At 42.3% G+C, this 21,931-nt stretch overlaps 1 protein-coding gene across 6 annotated transcripts in view; it reads right to left on the bottom strand.

The window, feature by feature from the left end:
• caskin1 (CASK interacting protein 1) overlaps positions 1 to 21,931 on the bottom strand; it is a 109,046-nt gene that overhangs the window by 41,665 nt on the left and 45,450 nt on the right. For all 6 annotated transcript variants that reach the window (XM_028021992.1, XM_028021993.1, XM_028021995.1 and 3 more), the window contains exon 2: positions 5,891 to 5,942. In XM_028021992.1, the coding sequence (XP_027877793.1) occupies positions 5,891 to 5,942 (52 nt within the window). The remainder of the gene's footprint in view (positions 1 to 5,890; positions 5,943 to 21,931) is intronic.

Genomic DNA, 21,931 nt, shown 5'->3' with positions numbered 1-21,931 from the left:
ATCGCTACTTATCGTCCGTCAGTGCTGCCCTTTACGTAGCTGAAAACACTTTGTGTAAGAGGGTAAAACAAGATTATGGAGGACGTGTGTCATAGTGGTATAGTCCAAAGCAAAAACAGCTGCAAAAGCACTAGGAGCATATTGAGGATGGTTCCCAACAACTTAGCTTGCATTTGACATACTGAGTAATTTGTAAAAGCCTCCATGAAGATTGCTACATAGAGCTCAGCTCTTTCACCCACTGCTGAGGTGAACGCTGAGTTTTTAGTCCTGCCCATTTGCTTCTGCAATCAACGGTAGATGATCTGAAAGTTCTTGGGGTCACTGAGCTCAGCGGCTAAACTTATGTGTAGTGAGAAGACAAAGTGATTTGAAAGGGGCAAACACACTTGACTCACGAGGTCGAGTGTCTTCGGTTTTGTAGATTTGCTGCTATGTTTAGCCATCAGAAAGACGGCCTCCTACTGGACTACAATGCTACTGCACAGAGACGATGGTGTGATCAACTCAGCAGTTGTTTTCAGGTCAAGCTTTATATCCATGATCTACACAGCTAGGTCAGGACTGCTGAGCATGTGACGCAGTGACGCAATCTGAAACAAAGAGAGCAGCAGGAAGAAGGGGGCTGAGTAATACCCATCCACCTAGTATCTAGTAGGAGCTAGTGACTAACCCACTAATAGGGAACGTGAGCTGGGCTTAGACCGCAGTGAGGCAGGTTAGTTTTATCCTACTGATCATATGTTGTTGCAATAGTAATCCTGCTCATTGTAGCCTCTGGTTTGTAGCTCCAGAGGCTACAAACCAAATAATCTTCCCTCCAACACAATGCCTTTAGATCTAGTATTTCTGGTATGCTGTTCTTGTTTTTCCCTAAAGAGAAAAACATACCTTCACATTTTCACCAACATGGAGATACGACAGAAATGGACAAAGCAGCCCAACGATAGCGGGACAAACTCCTACCACTGCTGCCCGTCACAGGACAAGTCTTTTGGTTTTAGATGAAAGTTTTAAATCAAAGTGCTATATTACCAGTGAGAAGACCTTTACTGGTAACCCTTTCAAACAAGATATGTTATCACAGGGGCAATTTCAGGTTAGGTGGTCCGTGACTGTTCGTTAAATGGGTTAAATGGTCCTCAGCCTGAAAAGGTTTGAGAAACATCACCCCAAAGGTTGTTGAAACTTTTTGGGCGATGGTAACAACAGTGGTAGGAGTTTGTCTTGTTGGTGGTTTGAGCCACTGCTTCATCCATCTCTGTTGTTGTGTCCTTGGGCAAGACACTTCACCTTCCTCGTCTGCTGGTGTTGGTCAGAAGGACTGATGGTGAGATATGGTAGCCTCATGTCTGTCAGACTGCCCCAGGGCAGCTGTGGCTACAGTCCAGTAGCTTGCCATCATGTATGTGAGAATGGAAATGACTGATTTTATTGTAAACCGTCTTTTAGCGTCCTGACAAGCGTCTGCTGTCATTTCTTTTTCCAAACTGTACATTCATGACCTTCGTTAGAATTCTAAATGCCACTGCTTCACTTGCTATCGTTAGACTTTCCTGCACTTTCCCTTATACTGCACTAAGTAAAGCCGTTTGTCAGACTGTTTGGAAATGCCTTCATAACCTTCTCCAGTTTGATGGGCAGCTATTTATTGCTTTTCTCAAGTCATTGCTAATGTCTTTTCTCATTGGCGCCGAGCTAACACAGTGATGAAAGCTCCGGGACGGCAAACTGCAATAAATGCATACATTTATAGCGAGCATGTTTATAAGAAACATACTGTCATAATATAGTATTATGACTATATTATAATTATTATTATATAATATAATATATTGTAATATATTATATATATATTATTACATAATATAATATATAATATTATTACTATAATACTATAATAATATAGTATTATGTCAGTATGTTTGCTACATACCCTCATAATCATATGTCACTAAAACAGAATGGGTGGACATAGCTTTTCACACACAGATGCTTCTGTATTTTGCTTTTTTGTGAAATGTCCCACAGCTTCACAAGGCCGCATGTACCTTAGTTTAAATAAGACAAACCAATCCAATGCCAGCTGTTAACTGTATCTAACCAGCAGGTTTCAGTTCTGCAATCAAGCTGTCAAACAGTTAGAAAACTGCAGAGAGAGACTTTTTCACTGACGGGCTGTTGGGCACCCTTTCAGGACAGTAACATCCTATCATAAGTATGGAAGGATCAGGGAGAAGAAACGCTGGAAATCATAGATGTTTATTTTGGCTTTTCATCACAGCAGCTCCTACTGACTGAATCTGGAGATGTTTTGTCAGGTGGAAATGTCAAAGAAGTGGTCAAATGTGCGATGAATGGAGCAGTTCTCCGGACTTGCCTCTGTGACCGGAAACAACCGAATGCAAAAATAAGAATGGCTGACATCAGCCTGTTTGCTTGACAAACCCTGACAACACTGGACAGCAACCTCAGAGGAACCGCAGTCAGACACAGTTTCAGCAATGCTACATTTTACAGCACTCTATTAGAAAAGTGATACTTTTTTTTACCTATAGACTGTAAAGCAGAACATGGGCTAAGGCCAAACTGCTTCATAACAATGAAAAATTTGACTTTTAAATTTGTTTGTTATGTTGAAGTTTGCCTCAAAAGGGAACATAAGTGTCTCTCAACAGATAATAATTAAGGTTGGGACTTTAAAACGTTGATTAAGATAAGCTAATTACACACATCTCAATGATTTAAAAGTGGTAACACATTTAATCAATTTTGTTGTACATACAAAGGTTCCGGCTAGAACCTTTTGACCGGGCGCTGCGTCCTTCCAGACGTTTAGCACAGCTGAATGGTTGCCACGGGAGACTAAAGGATTTCTCAAACATGCATGAAAGAATCAAGACAACACTCCAGGTATGTGTCTGATGAGGGAATGACGTTGTAGCATGATGTAAAGCTCCAAAAAGTTGAGGTTACATAATGCTGCCTGCATAAACCTCAATTAAAAGTAAGAGAGTGTCTGTAAAACCAAAAATACTTTAAAGTTTCTAACTAAGGCAGTCAGAAAGCTTCCTCACCATCGTCTTCAACTTTTGAACTCCAGTTGAGGGGAAAAACTTTAATAGAAGACCGGTTTTTTTTAGGTTTGATTATATCAGCATGACGGACAGCCCGACACTGATTGACCCCAATCAACTTGTGTCAAACTGACTAAAGATCGTTTCCTTTAACAGAGGAATCTGAGAATCTAAAGTCTCCAGAGTCCCTCTGATTACCGTATATGACTAACTTTATAAAAACTGTCAGCTGTGTTGTTCTGAAGGATGGATGATGGTGACTGTAACGCATTCTTCCGTGGCTAGGGTTAAATCTCGGGGAAAAAATGCTGCACACTTTCTCCATTGGACTCACCTGTTCCCTCCAGAGTTATACAGGGATTCCGCCATTAAAAAAAACTTCCAGCGTTTCAGCTGGCTGCAGGTATTTGTAAAGTACGGAGAAGTCTGTGCTTTTGCCAAGTTGTAGAACGTGAAATGCAATATTTATCCCCTACATCTTCCTTCCCCCGCCTCACTTTCTCAAACGGCCCGTCTGAAAGTCCGACCGCTTCTGAACAAAGCTCTCTTCTACGTCTCATCTGGCGCTTCCTTTCCAGTCGCTCCCTTGCTGTTCTTATCTTTTTCTATTTCCCTCCACAAACCCATCTGATGCTTCCTGTTCCTGAGGCCAGATTGGGACACTTGAAAAGAGCAAATGCAGACATTCAATGTTTCATGGCATCTATTGAGCTTTAAAAAATTACAAAGAAATATTTCATCCTATATAAGGTCAACATATAGTTGGGATCCATTACAAACAATAGAAAAAAGGAGCTTTAGAAAATAATGAACAGGCTCTCAACAGTGGTATTAGTGACTGAATATACTTAAACCAACATAATCTTCTTGAGTTCACGCCTGCCATCAATTAAAGCAAAACTACGTCCAGCTGTCCTGGAAGGGTTTTCCTCATTTCTCCTCAATTCTCCAAAAGCACAGTTTGCTTAGAGGCTCCAAAAGTTAAAAAAAAAAAAAGATTTAATGCAATTGTAGGAACATATCAGTCAGGAGAAGGGGATAGAAACAATCCACATACAAATTTTCATGCACATTTTGAGCAAACTTTAAAAAAAATTAGGTCTGCTTCCATCTACTGGTTTGGAGTGAATCAGCCAGGCTACGCAACGTGTGATTACATCAGATGTTGACGCTACGCATGGCTGTAGTAAATGGGTAAATGTTCACTACAGCAGAAGTTTTTTGGCAAACATACATCTCCTTTTTAGCAAATGAATTTCTTTCTTGGAAAAGCCAAAAACCACGTCAAGCGAGTTTACAAACCTTTTAGTGAAACTGAGGAAATTATTTCAAATTTTGGCATTCCTATCAACATTTTCTAATGCAATACTTCAAGATCGCGATGATGGGAACACGACTAGTAACGCGCACACATTCATATGCTGATAACATAGATCAGTAAGCAACTTGGGGTGAAGTGCCTTGCCCAAAGGCACATCAAGGGATCAAACCCTTGTTATTGTGTCTTGTCTCTTGTCTTGTCTTGTCTCTATGCTGTAACTGCGAAGTAATTTCCCTGCTGGGATGAATAAAATACTTCTATTCTATTCTATTCTAAACCCATAAATGGAAAACAACTGCTCTACACACTGAGTGACAAGGTGTGTTTTCATTACAAATGTGCACAAAATGTTGTCAGTATTACAGTGATGTTCAAAAGCAACAATTTCGCAATTAAAATCCCATGTGAATGATTTTATTCGTGTGAATAAAACTTTAAAAAATGATGCACCATCTTCTTCCAACTACTTCCTGTCATCTACTTCTTCATGGTTTTGCACCAGCGGCAACATCTGATTGTTGGTCGTGTGGCCCTGTGTGGCGTTTTCGAAATTGCCGTGTTTCTATCAAGCAACTTTTTTTTTCGAAATCTCAAATTGCGCAACTGTATTACCAATAAAAACTCAGCGACAGTCGCCCCAGATTTAACATTAATATCAAAACAGGCAGCTAGCGCCAGGCTAACTCATACAAAACACCAAAATCTGAGCAAGAGTTTTCTGTTTCACACTCCCATCAGTTAAAGTACAAAACAGAGAGAAAATGGGATGTTTAACTTCCTGAAGCGATTTTAACCACTTGGCGCCTAAACATCTGCGCTCCTGAAGACCCTCTGATATACTTGACGTGTGCGCACGCCGTGTAACTGTAGCAGAATAAAGAGTAACAAATATCCATCCTCTCTCTTTCTGTTTTAGTTCGTTCACTTAGACTCTCCAGATAATTAGCAGGAGGGGGAATTGAACCTTAACTGAATGAGCTGGTGGAGACTCATTAACAGCATCCGCACATTAAGAACGGAGCTGCAAGCGGATCCATCAGGGAAGCAAAATGGGTTTACTATTTCTGCGCCGCACCATCAGAACGTCGCAAACATCTGGTCATCAACTCGCAATTAATTCTGTGCAAGCGGTTTGGAAAGAAATGACCAATTAAAGTGATTAAAATGGAAGTCTCAATGAAAGAAGCGGCTCAATGTTTTCATCTGCTGACTGCAGATGATATAAATGACAGATTAGAATTCGACTTTGTGTTGTTTCAGTCAACAGATTAAGAGGATTAGGATTGTCTACCGCACGGATGCAGAATACAGTCGCAAAGAGGAAATGAACAACGTGGGCTGGAAATGTTTATCACAGATGTTAAGCAAAACACTGTTTTTGATCTGTACAGCAAAGAAACATGCGGGTAAAATTACATTAATCTTTTATATAAAAAGTGCTTCTGGTGGAATAAGATATTAGATTCAAACTAAAACTGAGCCGCTGACTTACCCATCGATATCCTGAAAGTTCACGTTCACCTTCTTCGTGGAGCCGAGGAGCTCTGAAACACAAGAGAAATGGGAATCAACTTTTCTTCTTTTAGATGCGTCAGAATGAACACAATTTGTATTATTTATTTATACTAAATGCCAGAATGATGGAAGGAAAAAAAAAAAATATATATATATATATTTTTATTTTTTTTTGCTCTGCATCCACGGAACCAGAACCAAACATGGAGAAGCAGCATTCAGCTTCTAAGCACCACAAATCTGGAACAAACTTCCAGAAAACTGTCAAAAATACTGACCTCCTTTATATTCAGGCTAAAACCCACATAATCAAAGTTGCCTTTGATTAATAGCAATTGGAACATTGATCAACCTTTTATTTTTTATTATATATTGAAAAAAAAAACTTATACATTGCACAGGCATGAAGTATGCGAGGACTATGATGGGCAGAAGGTTGTTTATTGTTATTCATAACGACAAGACAAGAAATCTGATCACATCAGTATCACAAAATAAGACAAAAAGAAAAAAATCATCTCATCTTTACATTTATTTAGTTCATTTTAAGATGTTTTGCTTTCAGACAAATACTACCCAGTCTATGTGAAAATATTATTCAATTTCTTCCAATTCCTAATACAAAGTGTTTCTATGCACTTTATATCTGGAACAAACTTCCAGAAAACTGCAAAACTGTCGAAACACTGAGTTCTCTTCAACCAAAGCTTAAAGCCCACCTGTTCAGATTTCCCTGTGATTAGCTGTAAACTGAACTTTGTTCAACATATTTGATGTGAACTGATGATTTTCATGATAGCATTTGACAAAATGTAATGTTTATTGCTTGTTTCATAATTGGCCACTGCATTTTGTTCTTTTACAATGTAAAGCACTTTGAACTTGACTTCATTACAACCTAATGCTAACGGGATGCTAGAAACGTTTGGTAGAGTCCGTTGCACCGTCAACATGTTACCAATACCAGGGAATTTAATCAAAAACTAAAATTGTGGTGGACTCTGCCAGTGAACTGAAAATTGTTTGCCATGGAGTCTTTACAGCAGGATCATGTTGAAAGCATTTGGCCACAGAGTGAACCTTCTTCCCTGACCGTGAAACCAGAACTCTGGAGGCTAAGAGCCATCCTGTTAGAAATTACCAACAGCAGTGGGGCTAATAATCGCTCCATCTGTCATTAATTCAATCCCAAAGAGCTGGATTTCCTTTCTGATATTTTCAGAGTGATGCAATGCCACCCCGTTTCATTTCACAGCCTTTCACACGTCTTCGCCAGGCAGAAAGTCACCGCTGCAGACTTTCAGCACGCTCTCCCATTTTCACTTCTGCTGATTCCACAATGTACAAAGCAGCTTAAGTGTATTACTGCAGACGGCTACCGAACTGCAAAACTTTAATTTAATTATCTTTCAGGCTAAACCGAGTTTAAAAAAAAGAAAAAAAGAACGTTTTAATCACTCGATGTAAATACTGGCCAGCCTGGTAGCAGGTACTTGTCGTAAAACTGTCGTTCATTACAAAAGATCTGCAGAAACACACTGGGTGAAGAACGGGCTACTTTACATCAACGGGGGTCCATCCAGGGGTCCAAAGATGGATCAGGGTCTCATGTAGGTTCTGGTTCTTCTGGGTTCCTTCTCGCAGAAACACTTCACAAGACAGAGATCCAGTATCTTACCAAAACCCATTCAACTATCTGTGACATTGGGGGGTAAAAAGACTCTGTTTGTGGCAAGGGTTTTTGAATAAAGTTCACATAGTTGTCTCTGGACATAAACTAGACACCATTTTCTAGACCCACAAAATGCAAGAGATCCATTTACTGTCTGTAGCAAGGAAAATAATTCACAAAAAAATTAGATTGTGTGTTGAAATGATGCTGCCACCACCATGCTTCACAACACGGCTTGTGCCAAACTGCAGTCAGGACTTCTGGTAGCTTCCAAGGCCAGATGTTTGAATCCTGAATTTTCTGCCTTTTTCTCTTGTTTTCACGATGCTGTTTGTTCACCAATGCACTGTTAAAAAAATAATAAAATCCAAATGCCAAATATGAAAGAGTTGGTGAGCGTAAAACTAGATACTGTGAGTTCATAAGGGAGATTATTCAGTCTGCTGATTCTCAGCTCTCTTTCCCGCTGCGAGAATCAACCACCGCAAAACATGTTTGAAAGCATGTAAGGTTTTGAATTCAGTCACAATTATGCGCCAGTTTTGTCACGTGAACTTTGAATAAAATCCTTTGAGGTCGAGTTTATCCTGTGACCTCAAGTCACCTCCTTCACTTCCTGACCTGCTTATTTATTGCGGATCGGTGGATCCGTCTTTTTAAAAGCTCCAGCTGATTTGGGCAGATGGCTGCTCACACTGTTCCAGGTTCTGCAGGTTTCTTACCACGTCTAAGTCAAGTCTGAATTATTTTATTTTTGCAACTTAAGTCGCCTTCACATCAACATCTCATAATTGCTGAAATCACAGGGCTTTACTTAGATGGAAAACTTTTTATTAATCAGCATAACAAACTGAACTTGACTGCATTTTACTGCAAATGGAACAAATCTGTTTATATGACTGAGTTAATGCAGGTCTATGTGTATGTAAACTAGATCTCTTGGTTCTGAGTGCCTTGCATTTGTTGTGAATTGGTGCTTAATATACAAACTGAAATAAGCTGAATGATAATAACAGTAAGTAAGAGCAATGTTAAAGAAAAAAATATAGGTGAGAAGGTCGTCCTCCGTCCCTTACAAGACCAATTAGACGGCTTCACATGAATGCCGTTGCCTACTAGCTCCTCCAGTGATTCATAATACAGGTGTTCCAAGCTAACCTAGCGCGACGCTAACTTCATCCTCATTATTTTTCATCCGCTAACCTTTTTTTATATTTGCCGTTAGCTGACGAGGCAGAACCTGGGTACAGCACAGATATGCCTGAACTCACCCTCATTTTGTTTTCTCTCTTTTTCTACCCCCCCCTCACACACCCACACCCGCACCCTCTCCCTCTGGGGTGCAGGAAACAGGACAGTCCCTCTATTGTTGAGGAGACAGCTCCCAGCGCCACTGGCAGAGGAACATTGATTTCCTTACAGACTATTTCTGGCTGCTCAATGCAGGGATTCACTCACACTTACACACACACCCCCATTTGTCTTGCTGTCTTTGCTGGGACTTTCCATTGACTTCCATTCACCCTAACTCTAACTAAAACTCAATTCACACCTTGGTCCTAAACCTTACCCCAAACCCAAAAGCAGCATTTCTTCTTTGGGAGCAGTGAGTCCCCACAATGTAATATGTGCCAGGAAAACAATCCCCACAATGCATCAAATACAGGATACACACCCACACACAACAGGCTTCAAGTGGACCAGTGATGTCACTCATTCTCTGTGACGTCACTGATGACTGTGATTAATCTCCCTTTATTCCACAGAGCAACTCCTTTGTACTACATTTCAGGTGGACTGAAGAACAGAAGTACAAACAAAGCACAGTTGGTTTAATTAAAAAAATGGCTGACAATCATTGTTATCCATGTGTGCCTAACGATGTGGTTGGCCTGCTGATGGATGAAGTTTCTCTGGACTCGAGCAGTGAAGAATTGGAGAAGGAAAACAGAGAACTCCAGCAGATGGTGGAAAGTCTCAGAAGAAGGGTCGAGTGCTCCAAAACTGGCAGGAGTTCCAGGCAACAGGACCTGCAAGCAAAATGTGACATGCTTGCAGGTCAGAATGATGCACTTTATGCTCAAATCATGTCTCTCCATGCAGAGCAAGAAAACACTGAGCTGAAACACGAGGACATGAGAGCTGAAGTTTGGTCCCTGGAAGTGTCATGAAGTGCGGGTGGTGAGAGTGGTGAGGCAGATGCAGCGGACCCAGGTATGATGAATATGAAGATTTAATGATGAAACACAGTCCAAACAACGAGCAGCAGGCACATGGAAACACTGAGGACGACTAGACTGGACATTGACGTTGACAAGGACCCGACGAGGAACAAGGAACACAGGTGGAGTTAAATACACGGGAGGGTAATCACAGAAACGAGACACACCTGGGAACAATCAAGGGGAGGACAGGACAACGAAGAGACGCAAGGACACAAAAAACTCTAAATGAACACAGAAAACACAGATCCTGACAGTACCCCCCCCTCAAGGGCGGCTACCAGACGCCCAAAAAAAAAACAACAAGGGTGGGCGGAGGGGCGCCGGATCGGGGGCCAGAGTCCAGAAAAACAAAAAACAACCCACCATTGTGGGCGGAAACACAGGAAGGGCCAAGAGTCCAAAAACAAACAAAAAACTACCCACAGGGTGGGCGGAGGCAAAGGAGGCGGGAACCACGGAGGTGGTCTGGCGGTCGACCGCGGCGCTGGAGGCGGGAACCACAGAGGCGGTCCGGCGGCCGTCCACAGCGCTGGAGGCGGGAACCCCGGAGGTGGGAACCACGGAGGCGGTCCGGCGGCCGTCCACGGCGCTGGAGGCGGGAACCCCGGAGGCGGGACCCCAGGAGGCGGTCCAGCGGCCGTCCGCGGCCCTGGAGGTGGCGATGATGAGCCCCGGCGGCCGCCCACAGACGGCGACGACGAGCCCCCCGAGGCAGGGTCTATGGTGGAGAACAGGGGGTCTCAGTTGGAACACAGGGGGTCTGGGTCTCGGGAGGAACAGATAGGGACTGGGTCTCTGTCGGAGCGCAGGGGGTCTCGGTCGGAACACTGGGGGTCTCGGTCTCGGGTGGAACATTGGGGGTCTCGGTCGGAGCGCAGGGGGTCTCGGTCGGAACACTGGGGGTCTCGGTCGGAACACTGGGGGTCTCGGTCTCGGGTGGAACATTGGGGGTCTCGGTCGGAACACTGGGGGTCTTGGTCTCGGACGGAACGCAGAGGGTCAGGGTCTCGGGAGGAACGCAGAGGGTCAGGGTCTCGGGAGGAACGCAGAGGGTCAGGGTTTCGGGAGGAACGCAGAAGGTCAGGGTCTCTGGAGGAACGCTGGGAGTCTCGGTAGGAACACTGGGAGTCTCGGTAGGAACACTGGGAGTCTCTGGGGGAACACTGGGAGTCTCGGAAGGAGCGCCGGCTGCAACGCCGGCTGATTCGCCCTCGGGTGCGCCGGCTGGAACGCCGGCTGATTCGCCCTCGGGTGCGCCGGCTGCGGGGGCGAGCCGGAGCGGAGCCTGGGAACCGGCAGCGGAGGTGACAGCTCCGGAAGGCGACGAGGGGCCGGGTCCACCGGCGGCTCACGTCGCTGTCTCCGGGCAGACAGCGGAGGAGGTGTTTCCGGAAAACGACGAGGGGCCGGCTTCACCGGCGGCTCAGGGCGCTGGCTTCCCGGACGGAGGTATCGACGGGGGCCGTATCCGGGGGGTGCCAACACCAGTCTTGTCCCCCGGAAAAGCTCCCGCTGCAAGTCGGCGAGGGCTTCAGCTAGCTCCCTCTCCTCCCTGCCGGATCTCCGCCTCCTTCCGCTCTGCTCTTTTGGAGGGAACCTCCTGAATGCAGCTGGGTCCATCGTGAGCAGCCTCACCGTTCGGTCTGGTCGGGTCCTTCTGTCATGAAGTGCGGGTGGTGAGAGTGGTGAGGCAGATGCAGCGGACCCAGGTATGATGAATATGAAGATTTAATGATGAAACACAGTCCAAACAACGAGCAGCAGGCACATGGAAACACTGAGGACGACTAGACTGGACATTGACGTTGACAAGGACCCGACAAGGAACAAGGAACACAGGTGGAGTTAAATACACGGGAGGGTAATCACAGAAACGAGACACACCTGGGAACAATCATGGGGAGGACAGGACAACGAAGAGACGCAAGGACACAAAAAACTCTAAATGAACACAGAAAACACAGATCCTGACAGGAAGAAGCCCAAACAACACTCAGACAGAGACTCTAGAGGCTTCGGATGTCCTTGACAAAGGCTGAGATGTCCATAGACATTTATTTTTTCATTTATCATTTTCATGTAACGCGTATGGGTCATAAAGACGTATCACTGATGTAGCATAACATATTTTATTACAGTTCATAAACAGTGATAAAATAGTGATAAACGGTTTTAACACGCTGACAAAATGTTAGCCAGTGAATGGCAGGTCACCATGGCAACCAGTGACAGTTTAAATCCAGGGAGGTGACGAATATGTGACAGAATGCTAGCTAATGCTAAAACAGATAACAGCAGGTAACCATGGCAACTGGGCACAATTTAAATGTATGCCACAGTGTTAATAAACAAATAATCCTTCTTATTTGAGCACATTCTACTTGGAAAAACAAGAAGATCAGGAAAATGTTCCACAAAAAAAACTCCAACTGTTGGTAAAAATGGTCATAATGGTTCTCTATAGGTCACATTACCAGTTCACTCCCACACACACACACACGAACGCATCCTGTGTGTATGAGATATGCAACTGCGTATGCACACATTCATGTTGGAGTGTGATGAAGAAGCTGTGATAAAGGCAAGAAGAAACTGTTCAGAGTCTGGAGAAGCTTTTCTTTGGTTCCCCACAATGACTGGTGCCTTACCAAAGAAGGTAAAATCAGAAACACACAAACACTTCAGCCTTTGTTTTTTCTCTGTTTTCAAGTCACTGATCATGACCTCTTGACCGCCTAGCGTTGGGATGAGCAGTCATCTACCACGACCCTGGTGTCCGAGTTACACACAAACCCCAATAGGAATCATAAAGTCCTTCAAGCAAACCTTTGATGATCTGCTGCTCAGTGCAGATTACCCTGCAGGTTATGTGTTACATCACACACAATCCCAAAATGCACATTCGCAGCGTCTTTTATGAGTTTGTTGAGTGAAAACAGCCTCTTACCCAACTAATCAGGTAACAATTACTGTAGAGATGCTGTCAGACTCAGCCAGATAGTTCATCTTATGGCTTAAATCCCGGCTGCTGTCTTATTTCTAACCAGTCAGCTTGATGGCTGCATGATAAAGAGCTAAAGAAGCAAAAAGTCTGCAGCTGTTCATGATTCACCAGAGGAGACCGAGGAAGCAGTAACTGAGCCAGACGGCAGTCTTACAGGGCTGTCAACCTTCAGCTACCAGCTGCGTTTCAGTGGTTAGAGGTTTTGTTCCGGGTAGATAAATGATGCTTACTGATACAGTTGTTAATATTTAATAATAGGCATTTAATCATGTTGTAATATGGGAGAAATTAGTCTATAGATATCACAGGAAAAGGAGTTAACAGGTTGCAGACGCTTTCCGGCCTGAATACTGAAAGTCTTCCCCAGCCAGAATATATAGTCCTAACATTGAGTCTTCGGTCCACTAGGATGTGTTTCAAATTAGGGCTGCACCGATTTGCAGGTTTCTGGATTATCATCAATTTAAATTCACCACTGTACTGAACCCTTCTGGTTATTCCACCAAATATTGATTTCTGAACTCTTCCTGAGTTAAAACATTAGTATTATTGTTTCTAAATGAATATGAATTTTCATTATTTGTGGTCTGAAAGTACCGCAATCTTTTTAGTTGTTTTGACCATTTCTGATTTTTTGCTAATAAATACAACATTTTTGCTTTGAATTTCAGAGACACGCTGTCAGTAGTACATAGAATCAAAGAACAATGTTCAGTTTACTCAAACATATACTTATACAAAGTAAGATCAGAGAAACTGATCATTTTAAGTGGTCTCTTAATTTTTTCCAGAGTTGTATAGCGACAAAGTAGCTACGTTGGTGACATTGGGGTGAATATTGTTGACCTATTGTAGATCTTCCTGGAGGTGGATAAGATCAGTTTCCCATGTAAGTTTGGCTAATCGCAGAACTCTCAAATAAAAATAACAACATGTTTTTAAAGATTTTGTTGCTGCCAGTGGCCTTTATTGTACAGCAGGCAGACAGGAAACAGGGATGAGACAGATTGGGAGAAGACATGCAATGAATGACCCAAGACCACAAACTGAACCCAGGACAGCACACCCCACCCACTGAGCAACCCATCACTCTGCCGCTCTCCAAAAAATTAAGAAAATTGGCATTGATTTATGCGTGCGCCCCTATGGCCCCTAAACTAAACGGGCCCTCTTGGGGACGCCCAAATCAGATGAGCAGACCCCGTCTTTACAAGTTTCTAAAGTTCAACAGAATCCACAAAAACAGCTGCTGCTTGGAGTTGATGAAGAGTACAACAGGAATTTTAAGCAAAGCTACTTATTTATGACAGTAGCAACTAAAAATATTTCTGAAAAAAAGCATGTGGGTTAGTGTTGCCTAGAATGAGTCTCTAGTTATAAATATTTCAGCGTTTGTACCTTCAGACTACATAAGAAGCTTGGACCGTAATGGGGCTTCCAGTACAAGAAGTCTAAACAAGAATAACAGCTGGGAGACTACAATACACACACACACACACACACACACACATATAGGAGTGTAGCCACACATGGGTAACATCATTCACAGAGAAGCCTGCACACACTGACACGCATGATTAAAAATGAGTGAAGAGCTGGAGCTTTCTGGGTCACATGGTGACTGTAAGGATGAGCTGGTTTCCTGGGTCCTTAACTAGACCTGCCTGACTGCTGGATGGCAGTGAGCTCCTAAGGCAAACTAAATTTGAAGTAATACAATGTAAAAAGTAAAATGCTTTTCAACATACAGGCCCTGATTATTTGTGTAGGTATCGAACGTTTCTGTCATGTTACAACCACAAATCTCAATGGATTTTAAGAGGTTTTGTGCGAGAGACCAACACAAAATATCACATATATTGAACCCCTGAATAGTTAAAATCCACAAATACTTTAGACCCTGTCTAAAAACACTTACAGCCGCCTGTTTTACTAGTTCATACACCAAATATACCTTTACATGAATTAATACGCACAGTGGTCTTCCTGCTAATGGGCTTATGGTGTTAGCGTCAGCTAACAGAGCTATGGAAGGGGATGTTTGCCACTTTTAACATCCATTCATTATCTTCCATTTTTTTTAATGTCACACTAGCTCCTGCTAATGGTGTTATTTCTAGATAATATAGTAAGCAGCAGCTTACATCATGTCAGCTTGTTTCAGCAGATATCTCATGAATTTGAGTAGTTCAAACACCAAATATGCCTAAACATGCATTAATACGCACAGAGGAAATCATCCTAGCGCTGGCTTAGAAGCTAATGTCTACGCTTTTCCTTATCTCCGCTCTTGGGAGTCAAGTAGTCACACTTCATTGATAGCTTAATCGCAGATTTGCGATTCTTAAAGTTCAGCTGTGACCAGTTTGTCTTTCCTTGTTAAAGATCTCACATGTGATGCTGCCAGAGCAGGGCATTCTGGCAAAATACAACCAAAAAAAACCCATGTGTATCAGTGGTTCTTGGTGCAGCGCCACCACAGGCGAGGAGAGGAACGGGTTTTTCAAAGGGTTAATGGTAACGGACTCAACAGCATAACAAAAAGCTGAGCAAAGTCCTAATCCTGGCTGCCTTTTCGATAATTTGAACTTGTTCTGTGTGTTAAATAAACTTGGTAGCTTTTATTTAGGTGTCTGTGTTTTATACACATCGCTCTTTTTCAGTGAGTCAACAGGGAACATACAAATGTCCCTGAGAGCCCAGAGGTTGCTTTTTTATCTGCCCCTCTTAAGCATTGGTGTGTATGTACGCTAGAAAAGGTCAGAAATATCCATATGCTAAATATGAAACAGTTGGTGAGAGTAAAGCAAGATACCGTGAGTTCTTGAGGGAGATTATTCACAGTCTGTTGATTCTCAGCTCTCATTCTCATGGTGAAAATAGGCTAATTTTATTCTCACGGGGGAGGAAGAAGGATCAGTGCTTTTCTTAATGGGTTCTTCACTTATATCTCTAAGTCTTGAGTACAGATGATTTTTTTTTTTTGTTCAAAAAGGAAAATTGCTATTCAGTGACTTGAGAGTCTGAGCCCTTAAATTGTAGACAGATGACGGGAAGAAGCATCCTAGCAACATGAAGTTGTGTTTTTATTTCTCTGGCCTTCTTTTGCCTCTCCGTACATTGTCACTCTTCCTGACCCTGGCAAAGGGAGCGGAAAACAGCGCAAAACTCTCCCCTCCTCTTGCTCTTTCCTTCACCTTTCTATTTCTCTCTCTCTCTGTTTATTATTTTCTCGCCTTTTGCGCTACAGGCAGTTGTTTAAACACTGAAAACAGGCAGGAGTGGAACAACCGTCTGCCTTCATGTATCTCCATCCTGTGCTGCTAAAGTGAACCGATATTTTTTCCCCATTTAAGAAAGAAAATGTTGACTTAACTCCTATCTTTCAACAGAAGACTCGATAAATCTCTCTTATAGTTACAGAGTTCAGCAGTAACAATGAATAAATCTATTTGGATACATGTTTCTGTTGTTTCTAACAATTTCAATAAGTGACAGATGATCCATAAGATCTCAAATATCAAAGTGTCACAACACTTCCTGTCTGGAAAAATTCACCTATTTGTGGAATTTTCTGAAGAATGTCCCCTCCTCCTAACAATTTGTGCAAAATGTGGCTATTCTTGTAATTTTTTCTGCTGATAAAGACATCTCGATAATGCTGGCGAAAGCAGAAAGAGGCTTTGTGTGAGACATCTTATTTTATTTGAGAAACATTTAATTTAGATGTAAGAAAAATGCAGTGAAAATACTGCAGCCTGTATAGTTCTTATAAATTTGAATGAAATATCGTCACACGGCCGTCGCTATGCTGTTTACACTGCAATGTATCCTTGCCAGATGGCATAAGCTAGGTGCTACAAAGCCAGCTTTGACCAGCTAAACCAGTAATTTTGCACGAGTAACGTTCAGCCCTATAAGTTTGAACCAGACTGCATTGAATTACAAGCCAATGCAGAATTGACAAGGGGAAATGAAAACGAGGAGGAGAAAACAGATGAAGAGAAGAGAGTCATGTGAAAACGCTGGAGTTTACTGCTGCTAACTACTGCATGGAAATGCTAACTGGAAAGGACAGCGTACGTTGAAAGAGCTCCAGCTGGCAACTCAAGCTGCTTACGGTAAGAATTATAGTCAAATATATTAGAATGGTGTGTTACAAAGACTAAATACTTCATTCCCACGTTAAACATCCATTCATTATCTTCCACTTTTTTGTTTGTTTTCACCGTAGCTTCTGCTAATGGTGTTAGCTCTAGCCAACAGAGCTAACAAAGTAGATCTTTGACACTTTAAACATTCATTCATTATCTTCCTATTTTTTTTATGTCATGCTAGCTCCTGCTGATGGTATTAGCTCTAGCAAATATAGTGAACATTAACTCACAAGCTGATCGTCTTAGCTTGTTTTAGCAGATATCTCATGTATTAAAGCTCATATAAACTGTCAGACACATAAAAAGTTTGCCTGAATCCAAAGGTTTTTTTCTGTGGCTTGTCCTCATCAGCCTCCACAGCCTTGACCTCTCAGGTTTAGTTTATAAGCTCCAGTCCTCTATAAGTTATAACCTACCTGGCAGGCATTGCACAGGTGAAGAAATGGTGATCTCTCTAGGTGAAAAACAATCTTTGAAGTAGTTATAAGTTTTTACGTATCACATCCAGCAACCATTAGGTTAATTACTACATATTTAAGCCAACATGTTCAACTGGTCACGAGTCCCTTAAATATGTAAAATGATTAACAAATGTTCATTTCTGAGTAAAAGCTTTGGTAACTATCTCTGCTACTGCCGTTGCTCCAGTAGTAGAGTCTGGTTGTCTCTCTGCTCTGCACGTCCTCCAGAGTTAGCTGATGTACAGTTTCAAACACTCTATATGTAAAGAAAGTTTGGTTGTTTTTATTGTGGAAAAAATCCCAGCTGACAGCTGTAATGTATTTGTCATTTTACAGAATCATCAATAGACGCTGATAACAGCAGTTTATTTGCATGTAAAACAGGTAAGGAGATTTGATCAGTCGGGATAGATTTTAATGTCTGGTGTTAATGTGTCTGATTTTATGTGAATAAGCCAGGTGAGAACAGGCTTTAAGCTTTTGAAAAAAAAATATAAGTGCCCACACACTTGATGGCTTGCCATAAAGTACATGACTGAAGCCTTAACATAACATGGAGCAATTAGCTACAAACAGCCACTAGACCAAGAAATGTGTTTGTATGTTTGAGCAGGTTGACTGCAGGAGCTATTTGATCCCCATTGACCTCTCAGCCACCCTTCCTGGATGGCGCATCCAAGCACACACACACATACCCCCCCGCACACACACACACGCACATGCCATCTGCTCACAGTTCACACACTTAAACACACGTACAATTAAGACAGGGAACACCGGCAGTCAGGATGTAATCACTTCATTACTGCAGGTTTCTGTGACCACGAGGCGCATTTACACACGTTCTCTGCCAGTCAACTTTCCTAGAGCGTATAGATGCGCAAAACTAGGCTGATAGATCAATTCTGGGACCGAATGTTCTGCCAGAGATCAAACTCACTCAGGAATGAGTGTTGGGAATTGGATGTAATTTAGCTTCACATCTGTCGCCGTTTCCATTTAGCTCACCAAGAGTTAGATAGAAGCGGGTCACAACGCCGAGAGCCAAACGATTGACCCAAAATCTTGAATGTAGTATATTTAGAATATTACACCGTCTTTCTCCTTCGAATGTTAAACTAGAAAGCAGATGTCCGTGTGAGTGAGGTGAGTCCGCTCGCTTGAGGTCTCTCCTGGTGAACTTTCCACCTGCGTAGGTACTCTGTTGCAGGTTCGCGACATTCGGGAGTAAAGAATTCCCATCCGAGTTGAAAACTAATTTGACGTAACATTCGGCTCACTTTCAACTTCCCACTTCGCAAGCTGTAAATCCAAAAACCTGTCTGTTTAAATGGGACACAAAAAAAAACAAAAAAACACCCACACACTCAAACGACCTGCCACTATAACAGGAAACAGATGATGAAGGAATTTGTGCAGTTGCACATATTTGTAGTTTGGAATCAAATTGTTCCCAAAAGCATTTTCACCTAATGTCACTCTAATGACTGTCAGGCGCTCCTGCACATCTTTATACTTTTTCTGGACTACAAAATAGATCTGAAAATTCGGGCCGACATCAATATCCAAAGTATCATTATTTCCAAGAGAGACCTGACCAAACGTGGCAACCATACAAATCAGAACTGTACAAGTCTTCTCTCAAAGTACATAATAAACAATCAAACAGGATATTCAAAGAAAGTCATCTGTCAAGAAAAAAAACAATGACATTATTCTTCCTTTGCCGCATTATTTATGATACTCTTGAAATCAATAATGGATGCGAGAGCTTTTAGCTGACAGAGTGTTTTGTTAGATTATTCCACGTGAATGGTGAATGGCGGGAAAACTCAGTTTTGCCAAAATCAAAATGAAACATCCAAGTGCAACCACCTGGAGACGAACAGATGGTAACGTCTGGAGCTGAAGTTAAGAAGGTATTGAAATAAAGTGGAATATAAGCTGAAATTAAGTTAGTAAAAATGGGAAAAACAGCTTGCTACAGGTAGAAATGTAGCTTCAGCCATGATTGGTTTTTGGCATGTAATATAAAACATTTACAAAATAAATACATTTTTAGTTTTAGTTTCTTTACTAAGTATTTGTTCATGCATACATATTTTCATAGCCTTGTAAGGTGACACCCTTCAACCTTTGTACCATTAGATGTAAAAATCCTGAACATTAAAATTAGTTTTTAGCCTTTAATGAAGAAAATACAATCTGACGATCTGCTATCACGTGTGATGGGCGTTGATAGGCAGACCACTGCATCATTCACAGATAAATGACATTTAGCTTGCATGGCTTTGTTTAAATAATTTATTAAAAACATAAATAAAACAGGACCCAAAACAGAACCCTGGGGAACACCTTTGCTTATCTCAAGAAAGTCTGATTTGCTGTTTTTATGTCCTTTAGGGCATTTTGGACATGACTGCGGATGTCATATGGGTCACCTTTATTTACGCACAGGCTCCTAAATAACGCATCCTTCACTGTAATAGAAAGCATAAAATGTAACGGATTATTTTATTTCTCAGTGACAGACATTAAATTAAACTCCAAAACTTGACGGAAAGGTATTTCTGCTATATTTTTTTTATGTTCAGGTTTTAGCCCATACTAGTGTATCTTACGCTAAGAGTACCAGGGTGCTGTGGTGAAAGTCCAAATATGCTTTCTTTCCACTTCGTGGTATGGCATGCGCCTGTACAGTTGGGAATGCTGTTTAGCATGTTTCCATTGCGAAAGCGGCCCACAGAACCGACCCGTACCTCACCATTCCTGGCCCCCTTCAGTTGTAGCTCCATAGAACAATGGTACGGTGTAGTTAGGGTGGAGTTTTGGGCGTCACACAACAGTCCATTGATTGGAGGACAAAAAAACGTCGCTGCTTGACAAAACGAGACATAACGCATCATACTAGTGTGTCAGGTCTGTTGTCCCAATAATATGGTGTCACGTTATAACATGACACACCAGTAAACGCGTTTGAGTTCACTGGGCACCAGCCCAGTGAGAATCCACCTGATTACACTGGACCATTGAATAGCGTACCGAATGGAAATGACCACCTTTTACAATCAACATCTGTGAAGAAAGACACTGGTTCACGGCAAGACTGACAAGCTAATAGTTAAACCCGATGTAGAAGAAGAAAATAAGATATTTCAAAACATTATTTTTAAAAACTCTGATGCCCCCCCTCTCATTAACAGGAAGTAGTGTTTCCCCCAGTGTAGTACAAGCCTGGTGGGCCACCAGGCTTTACTTAAACCCCCGCCAGGTTTTTTAAAGTGTTTTTTAGACAACAGTAACATGACAGAAAAGATTCATTTAAGCTAGATTTGTAGTTGATGCATTGAATGGGCGTTAAGGAGTGCGCACTAATTGCACCGTCCCTGTACCTGCCTGCTGGCCTCACAAGATATTATTCCCAAACTTCCAAATATTCTTTTTTAATACAAAAGCACGCTGGTGGCCTGCCCTGGCGCCCGTAACGCCAGACTTAGCAGGATTCCCGGGGGAAACTCTGGGAATGGCATGTTGGAAAATTTCTGAGGCATTAATGTAAATCACTAACTTGCCAAAGCCTAACTCCCAGTTACCTACATGAAATAATTCAAATTTTTATGAATAAACTGCGATGAACCAACATCCAACCAGTCAACACTTACAGTCTGCTGCAGCAGAACTCTGGGAAAATACTGATTTCATGATGCTGCTGAAAAACCCTCAGCCCCAAGCACGCACATACACACACACACACACACACACACCCCTGCAAGTGCACAAACACACATTGGGTTTTATAGAGGCGGTTGCTAGGTAACAAGCATCCCAGATCTTCCTACACACAGAGCACACACATGCAAAACACGGAGATGCACAATCACATGCACCCTAACACACACACGCGCGCGCACACGCCTGCACACACACAGATCCAGATCAGTATGACGAGTGACAGAAACAGTGTGACATCCTTATTTCCAGATGAGCTGTCTAAAGCAGCATCTGCTCCCCTCCTCAGAGACTCCAACTTGGTGGTAAGTCCCCTTATTCAGACAGATCAGGTGATGTCAGCACAATGCGATCTGCTCAGTTCAACTAGCACAATAAACTCCTTAGCTGGTGTATCAGGTATCGACTTCCTCAGACTTGATGGGATTCTGCTGGTGAAGATGAACGTTTTTTTTTTTTTTTTTTTTACATATCCCAAATCAAAGCAACACCGAGGGGAGCAGCGAGCGTTTAGAACAGAAGGCAGCGCAATTAGAAGCAGAGGTAGAAAGCAAAACACAAGCACATTAATGCGATGGAGTAACACACCGGGGACTGACAACGGCGTTTACGTTACAAATGAATGGAGAGTTTAGTAACCTCTGCGTTGGTGGAAGATTAGAGGTCTAATTTAATCAAATGAAAAGCAGAGATGAGGTGCAGATTGTTAAGCACAGCGCGGGTCTTAGGATGTAAGGATAGTAGAGAACAACGGTCGCAGAAATCAGGAA

The sequence above is a fragment of the Xiphophorus couchianus genome, chromosome 7 (genome assembly GCF_001444195.1).
Source record: "Xiphophorus couchianus chromosome 7, X_couchianus-1.0, whole genome shotgun sequence".
Classification (NCBI taxonomy): domain Eukaryota; kingdom Metazoa; phylum Chordata; class Actinopteri; order Cyprinodontiformes; family Poeciliidae; genus Xiphophorus; species Xiphophorus couchianus.
The sequence above is the reverse complement of the archived record's forward strand: the minus strand, read 5'-3'. Positions and strand labels throughout refer to the sequence as shown.